This window comes from Etheostoma spectabile, chromosome 13, assembly GCF_008692095.1.
Source record: "Etheostoma spectabile isolate EspeVRDwgs_2016 chromosome 13, UIUC_Espe_1.0, whole genome shotgun sequence".
Taxonomy (NCBI): Eukaryota; Metazoa; Chordata; class Actinopteri; order Perciformes; family Percidae; genus Etheostoma; species Etheostoma spectabile.
In genome coordinates this window covers 20,028,610-20,037,473 of record NC_045745.1, presented here as the reverse complement: position 1 = coordinate 20,037,473, position 8,864 = coordinate 20,028,610, and the positions used below count along the sequence as shown (strand labels likewise).

Genomic DNA, 8,864 nt, shown 5'->3' with positions numbered 1-8,864 from the left:
ACTTGAAGAGTATTCTGGTACAACAGCCATATCTGAAGTTACTTTTTTGGTAGTCTCACATTGCCAGACCTGGTCTGGCTAGTCCACACAACATTCTGGAAGGGGAGAAAAACGTGCCCTTGTTTATTGGCTTTTTTAAAAAACCAATCACGATCGTTATGTGCGGCGCTAGGCGCCTGACTCAACAACTGTGCCTCTGCAAAATAGCCAGATAGTCTATTTAGCTGTCTGGATTTACCCTGCAGAGATCTGAGGAGCAGTTAACCATAGTCCATGAATCAACTGGAGTTTAGAATGCCAACACAAAGAAAGCGGAAGGTAACGGACATCCAGCGGAAATTCCGGTAGCACTTTAACAATTCCGGAAATGAAACGTCTTGACTTGAATATATATTGTATTGTCATTGTGTTTGTGAAGGCAGAATTTCTCTTATGATGTTAATCAATTACAATAAAAAAAGTACAACTCTTGGCTTTATTTCTGATACCTGCGTTTGGTGTTGTCATCCAGAGTGGAGCAACTCGGCATCAGTTGGAGTCATGGCTAAACCCAAATCAAATCCTCCAAGAGCACCAGTACCATCGGCCTGCTCGGTCAAGTCCAGCTCCACAGACAGTACATCAGCTTCCTCCGACTCCAGCCAGAGGGACTCATCCTGCAAGAGACCAAACCTGGGTGAGGAAACAAAGCATAATCATTCCAAAGCATCACACATCCTTACTAAATTAATAATCTGTCGTTTAACATTCCTGTCACTTTAGCAAACCTAAAAGCCAATGATAGTGATAAAAAAAAATTGTGTAGAAAAATAAAAACTAATTTGCAACCTTTTTTGAGAGATAAAGGGTTTTGCTTCAATTATAGTCCTTAATGACTGTCAAAAAAGGTAATGTTTTTTTTTCTTTTGGCATTAATCTCTTAATTAACTCCCAAATTCTACTCTATTGTCCGACATTAAAGGTTGCAATTAAAAGTTATAATTCATCTGGTTGAGATTCAAATAAAATGATCACAGATTTAGTCAGACATCACAGTCCCTCAGCTGCCAGAATCACAGTAAAGGTCTCTGCATACATCAATGAGAGACTGCACTGATATTAAATAATTACATGAAAGTTTTTGTAATTGGGCCTAAAAGGACATCATTATTTCTTTAAGGTTTTCTTCACCATCTAGCTGGTGGTAATTTAAATTTAATCCTAAACTCCCAGGCATATAGTCTCAAATCACATGTGAAAAATGTCTGTCCTTCACACCTCTAAATTGTTCACGAATGTTTAATTATCTTGCAGGCCTTTTTGTGAATTCCCTGGCTCTCCCTCGTGCTCAGAGAAGCCCCTCTGGTGCAAGAGCTCCGCCGTCCCAGAGAGGGATGAACCCGACCCCTGGCTGGAGGAATCACTTGCTTGGCCAGAAGGAACAAAGATAATATTGCATTTGCATACAAATCATCTTGAAAATTGAAACCGAACAGCAGCCTTAACATGTATTGTACTTCAATTTAAGCCACAGAGATATGTATTCCATTGTTTTCTAGCTTCATTAGCCAATTTTATCATGCAATTCTATTGTTTTTTGTGTTTGCTAAATATTGTAAAAGACCCTGTAATTATGAAAACATGAGTAGTTGCATCAGTTCCAAGGAGGAGTTGGTTGCCAAGCAACTGCTGAATGGAGCCATGGTGACAACGAACCATGGCACCACAATTTGTGAGGCAATAATACAAATTTAACATGATACACTCACTGTGTTCCTTTTTCACATCTTGACTATTTGTGCCAGAACATGTGCACTTCAGGTTTAAACCATATTGTTCTACAATTGTTCCTTAATCACTTAATGGGATAATTACCACACCATCCTCGGATGTGAATCTTTTTCTTGTAAATTAAGACACTTTTCTTGTGATGAACATGTGATGGACCAAAATAGTCAATATGTTTTTTAATAAACCACTGGCATTAATTGGAGCTGATTGGTTGCATCATAGAGACATAACTGAAATCCATGTTGCATAAATGTCCCATGAATTTTGCTGTTTTTTTTATATTAACTACAGATATCCCCTTAACATCTGCACATGTAATGCAAACCAAAAGGCTGGCAACAGTTAATAGCAATGTAAAGTTTGACAAAACCTTTACAATTTTTATTTATAGACTAGTAGAGGTGTTAAAGGAAAAGTTTGTGAATTGCACAAGTTCCAAAGTAACTAATATTCAGTACATTAAAAGGAGAATTCTAGTCGATTTCAACATGTAGCTCTGTTGTTTGTAAATTTGGAGTGCTGTCAAAGAGAAAAAGAAAAACATTCGGTGCTGTCTGCACCAAGCTATCCTTCTGCTAGAGTTAGCACCCAACAGGCTTCAACAGGGCAAGTTTTAAACTTGTTTTTAGCCTCTACACATGCTCGAAATGTCATTGCAAGTGCTTACCCATGTGCAGTTATTCCTTCCAAGTGAACACAGCCAATTTGACTGTAGTAGATGTGACAGAAGGGCATACAAGTTGTGTTAATTCAGCCAGTGCACAGACCTGTTTCCTGTTTTCTGGTGAAATCCACACTAGTCAAAACATGACTTTCTGTTACATCAACTGCAGTCAAATTGGCTGTGTTGACTCGGAAGGAATAACCGCACATGGCTAGGCACTTGTAATGACATTATGAACATGTTTAGAGGCTAAAAACAAGTTTAAAACTTGCCCTGTTTCAGCCTGTTGGGAGCTTACTCTAGCAGGAGGACAACACGGTGTAGACAGCACCGATTGTTTTGTTTTTTCCTCTCTACTGACAGCACTCCAAATTTAAAAACCACAGAGCTAGGTGTTGGAATTGACCTGACTTCTCCTTTAAGGTACGGTTGGTAATTTTTATAAAAAAATAAATAACTTTCTGCCATATTTCTTCAAACTGTCACTATATACTGACAGTACTTCATGGGACACATACATACATACATACATACATATACACACACACACATATACACATATACATATATACATACATATATATATATATATATATATATATATATATATATATATATATATATATATATATATACACACACTTTTTAGCTGTAAAATCATAACGTCTGCTCTGGCCAATTGGTTGGTGCTTGGTTTTTGCTCGACTGTTTTCAACATGGTAGCCGGGTCACAAACCTTCTTGTTTCATAGCCAAACAGTGCAACAATGTTACTGAAAACATTTTAAACAAGATAGGCAATGCAGTAAAATAATCTTGATTCTCATCAGGGCTGCCTAGTTTGACGGTTTGATCGGATGTCACAAGCAGTCATTGACACTGAGTTAGAGACTCTTGGACTCTGATTGGTTGTTTTTGTTTGAGCGCAGGGGACACTCGCAAATGCCATTAGGAGAAACAAAGAGGCAGAGAAATGTGATTTTGTTTTGACAGTTAATCTGTCTCATGTACAACTGTCAGGACATTTTTTTAGAAAAACAAAATATGTGAAACCATACTTATACATAATATTGTTACAAAATGTTGTGTAGCGGAATAGGGATCATTAGGGGGACATTAGAGAAGTTGAAAACTTTGAACCATATCTTTGCTTCAGCTGCTGATTTGAACTCCTGACCGCAAACACACTAGACCTGCTGTGGATATTATCAGAATAAATATGAGGAACATCCCAGTTTAAAATCATATGACAAAGAGCAACACAAAACACAAAATTGTGAGAAAAAAATAATAATTACCTGTTCATAACACCCTCCCCATACCTGTGAATGGTTCCATTTTTTGGTTGGTACATTGCACAAAATTCTTTGTTGTTAATCAGTACAACATTTTGGCTACAAATTCAATAATGGGTGATGTTGTAGCAATTCTACTTGACAGAGAGAACAACTCTTAGCCTATAAGCCATGTTTTTCCAACCACAACTCATTCAAACGGACTACATTACTGTGGTGCATAACAGAATCTTGTTTATTTTTCCCAAACACCTAGACAAACTGCATACACAAAATTATTAAATACAATTATACATAAAACTAGGAGTAAACTAGAATCACTGTTTTTGAAGTAAACAACAGTAAATAAAATCTCAAGAGGAACTTATACTTCTACATGGCCTGTTACTGAGTGGCAGCACATTTAAATGCTAAAGCAGTCCACCAGCTTTTTTGAATTCCAGGGACCTGCGTGGTTGCTCACAAAATGTTGCTTGACCAGATCTTTGACTGTCTGGTAGACGGTGGCTTCCACCTAGAAAACAAACCATTTACAACATCATGCATCCAATCAGTCTAAAAACTAAAAGGAAGAAAAGTTACAAAACACTCAATGAAATCACTTCCACCATAACCTGACTTGATAGTTTTACAGTACCGCAGTCCTCTGATGGAGCACTGAGCATTCATATAACCATGTATAGCTGACACGCACCTTGATGCTGTGGTAGGTGGGAAGACCCAGCAGATAGCTATGCCCACCCAGCTGTGCAACTCTGAGAAAATAACTGTAGAGGGCTCTTTTGCAAAGTCTGCTGGAGAATCCAGGCCCACTCACAGACGGAGAGCTGGGAAATAAGGACGAACACCTTAACTTCACTATACATGTATTTTATATACTGCATTATTATCCAAACTTTATAACACATATGTTCAACGTCTTGAATCCTGCATTATTTACATTCCATGCTGTTCAATATGCATCAGTCTTTCTTAGGATACAGACTTGATTTGAGGGTATATTGTTACCATCTACCATGTATTATACGAATACATTCAAAAAGTTGTTGTGGTTATCTGTGTTACAAGCAAATCAAGCCCTCTTGTCTCCTGAAGAAGTAAACTTGCTTTGTAGTGTGTGTAACACACACACTCCCTCACCAATGAGTCATAAACATGCTAGCCAGTTAATTAGCAGGGAGACAGAAATTGTCAATACAACGTGTGTGTTCATGCACTGCGTTGAGTGACTTGCTATTTTAGAGGATGCAGTCTCTGCTTCAGGGGCTTAACTGTGCTGAACATAAAAAAGTGTTTGTCAAGACAATTCTTGTCTGCACTGTTACTGAGAGTGTTAATAGAAGCTGACATTCGCAGACGGCCAGTGTTGCAGTACTCGAGATCGGTCTTGGTCTCAATAATATTTTTTTAAAGGCCTTGTCTCGGAATTGACCACATTTTTACTTGTTCTTGGGTAAAGTGGACTTGGAATTTTATTTCAAGTCAAGACAGCAACTACAGGGATAACACTACATTGTCTGATGTTTTAACAACATTACAGTGATTGGATGTAAACCTTCCTGCTTCAATTGCAAATAATAACCCTCCTCTCCCCATCCCCTAAACAGTGAATGTGGGAGATAGGAGAAGAAGCTCTGGCTGTCTGGGAGATGTCAGCCAAATCGTCAGTAATAATATTTGGCTACCTAAACCATAAGGAGTTTATTTGCAAAACAACATCTAAAAGAAAACTCTGCAATGTAACGCTGATTGAGACAGCTGGGCCCAACTCAAATTTTTATCGACACTTAGAAAGGAAGCATAAAGAAAGGTAAGCTAAGTGTAAGTGACGCTAGTAAAGCTAGATAGCTAATGTCAATATGCCAATTTTTTTGATCAATTTGAGGAGTTACTATGGTTAGTCATGCGATGTGGGACACGCACTGGTCTTGTCTTGGTCCGGACTTAACCCCTTAACCCCTCTTGGTCTTGGGTTGATACACTCTGGTTTTGGTCATGACTTGGTCTTGGTGGTGATCTTGACTACAACACTGCAGATGGCTGTGCAGGGTGACGTATATCATCAAATTTTTAGGTCTGCTCAAAGAGAACTACAATGTTTGCAGCCCATCATATTCCTCGTCCTACACAAACATCCTTTCTTTTTATTATAACTAATACATTGTACGTATAATGGGATGCTCTATGTATAATTCAAATGTTTTTGGTGCATGCCAAGGCTTTTAGGAAGCAGTTCATTTCCTCAGTGATAAAAACCATAGCTAAAAGAAGCAGGGAATAATTGGCATGCTACTTTTACAACACAAATTTAAAGAAGTCTCATACGACGAAAGCAGCATCTCTTTTTGTTTTCACACTATAATTTGTTTTGTTTTTTAAGCAGTTGTTCTTGCCATCCTTCCAGTTCCTCTTCAACTCCCCCTGCACACTTTATGTCCTGTAATCTTGAACTTACATTTTAATATTTTATTCTAGTTTGTTTGAAAAGTCCTGCAGAGCTCATCCTGACACTTTTAACCACGGTTTCGCTGAAAACTAAAAGCTAAAAGACGCAGCAACACTGCAAGCCCCAAGCAGGATCTAAAATCTATTTTTGGCTGTAAGCTCTGCTCAAAGAAAACACAGCAGTGAGAGCCACATCTGTGTCACACTCTAGCTACTGGACATCAGCAGTTATCTGCAGCTCCAAATCCAAGAGATGGTAGGAGCCTCAAGCTTCAGTGACACTGTCAAACAAGCACACTGCATAAGGCACTGCAAGCTATTGTACGCTATCCCTGGAAATGGCTGCAGGAATGTATGACGTAAGCTTTTAGTCATGTCAAGACTCTGCAACAACAGTGCAGAACATCATACGGGTCCCATATTTCTGATGCAAGGACAAGTGAAAGATCAATTTCATTCAATTAAAAAACATCATGCAGTTTTCAAAAAGAGAATGTACATGCCTTTGCATCTTACCTGTCAATGATGATGCCCTTACTACTGTCCAGAACTTCAATATCCTTGTCTCCAAGGCACCAGTTGATGCTGAGATCGGCATGTTGCGGGGAGGCCACAATGGGCCCCACGTAGTGGCCACAGATAAAGGTGATGTTTTGTTTTTTGTAGGATGGCGGAAGAAAGTCCTCCCATCCATCACCCAGTCGCATATTGGTGTTAGCCACTTCCACATGCGAGAGCTTCTGGCCCCCTAAATAAATACAACAATCTCAGTATTTGCTCTTTAATCTTTTAAGAATTCAGGAAACAAAAACACAGGTAAAAGAAATGATTCATGTAACATTGCATTTAAAAAAAAAATCCTTGTAATTGAATATTCTCATTTCAGCTAGTACATTATATAACAAAAAACATCTCACTGTTTATGCCCATATGCATTGGAAATTATACCACCAAGATGTAATAATACCAGGCTTTACTGTGTTCACAAAACACCACCTTTAACTAACTTTATTGTGATTTCCATACGACATTAAAAGGAACAGTTTGCCATTTTAGGAAATATACTTGTTTGCTTTCTTGCCGAGAGTCAGAAGAAGATTAATTCCACTCTCATGTCTGCACATTCAATATTAAGCTACAGCTTTGTCCAAAAAGTTCCAAAACAAAATCAGCCAGCAGCCATAAAGCTATGCTACAGTATACACTCACCTAAAGGATTATTAGGAACACCATACTAATACTGTGTTTGACCCCCTTTTGCCTTCAGAACTGCCTTAATTCTACGTGGCATTGATTCAACAAGGTGCTGAAAGCATTCTTTAGAAATGTTGGCCCATATTGATACGATAGCATCTTGCAGTTGATGGACATTTGTGTGATGCACATCCAGGGCACGTAGCTCCCGTTCCACCACATCCCAAAGATGCTCTATTGGGATGAGATCTGGTTGCTCGTGTTGTAGCCCATCCGCCTCAAGGTTGTGCGTGTTGTGGCTTCACAAATGCTTTACTGCATACCTCGGTTGTAAAGATTGTTATTGTTATTTCAGTCAAAGTTGCTCTTCTATCAGTTGCTCTTCTATCAGCTTGACTCAGTCGGCCCATTCTCCTCTGACCTCTAGCATCAACACGGCATTTTTGCCCACAGGACTGCCGCATACTGAATTTTTTTCCCTTTTCACACTATTCTTTGTAAACCCTAGAAATGGTTGTGCGTAAAAATCCCAGTAACTGAGCAGATTGTGAAATACTCAGACCGGCCCGTCTGGCACCAACAACCATGCCACGCTCAAAATTGCTTAAATCCCCTTTCTTTCCCATGTTGACATTCAATTTGGAGATCAGGAGATTGTCTTGACCAGGACCACACCCCTAAATGCATTGAAGCAACTGTCATGTGATTGGTTGATTAGATAATTGCATTAATGAGAAATTGAACAGGTGTTCCTAATAGTCCTTTAGGTGAGTGTAATATCAAATGTAAAAAATGACAAGTGGCTTTATGAATTTTTTGGCTGGACTATTTCTTGGCTAAGGGCAGGAAGGTGCTGTCTGTAACTTCACATTTAGCATACAGATATGAGAGTGAATCTTCTCATAACTCTTGTATACATTTCCTAAAATAGAGAATAATCACTTTGAGGACCTTCACCTAGCACCATGCTAGTGATGTAGAGTGGCTGGATGAAGTGGCTCAGTAGTGCACCCTGCACCCCAGTGACAGTCCAGCGGCACAACTTGTCACTGCCAGATATGCAGCAGACTTTGGCACCCCAGAGACTCGGGTCAAGGTAGGCTACAGGGACCAGCAGGCCCTTGGCATGATACTGCAGCTTCATATCGGTCCAAATATCATTTGCAGGGCCCCTAAACAAGACAGAATGTTGTATTTTACTCATTTAACTACCATTCTGACTGAAAGCAAAAATCTGATATACTCATACTTACAAGCACAGAAACAAACCATTTTGAAACTACGGTATGCCAAAAGGTAACAAAATACAGGTGAAACTTGGAAAATTAAATTAAATTGTGCAAAAGTTAATTTATTTCAGTAATTCAACTTAAAGGTGAAACTAATATTTTTTATAGACTCATTACATGCAAAGCAAGATATTTCAAGCCTTTATTTGTTATAATTTTGATGATTATGGCATACAGCTTATGAAAACCCCAAATTCAAAATCTCAGA

At 38.8% G+C, this 8,864-nt stretch overlaps 1 protein-coding gene across 3 annotated transcripts in view; it reads right to left on the bottom strand.

Annotated features, from left to right (window-relative positions):
• Window positions 1-3,866: 3,866 nt before the first annotated feature.
• The window catches only part of adad2 (adenosine deaminase domain containing 2), a 14,845-nt gene continuing 9,847 nt past the window's right edge, over window positions 3,867-8,864 (bottom strand). The window contains exons 8-11 of one of the 3 annotated variants that reach the window (XM_032534399.1): window positions 8,319-8,539; window positions 6,690-6,921; window positions 4,423-4,555; window positions 3,867-4,242 (exon numbers count right to left, since the gene is read on the bottom strand). In XM_032534399.1, the coding sequence (XP_032390290.1) occupies window positions 4,132-4,242; window positions 4,423-4,555; window positions 6,690-6,921; window positions 8,319-8,539 (697 nt within the window). In that variant the 3' untranslated portion in view covers window positions 3,867-4,131. The remainder of the gene's footprint in view (window positions 4,243-4,422; window positions 4,556-6,689; window positions 6,922-8,318; window positions 8,540-8,864) is intronic. The other 2 variants (XM_032534398.1, XM_032534400.1) reach the window with 2 other exon arrangements.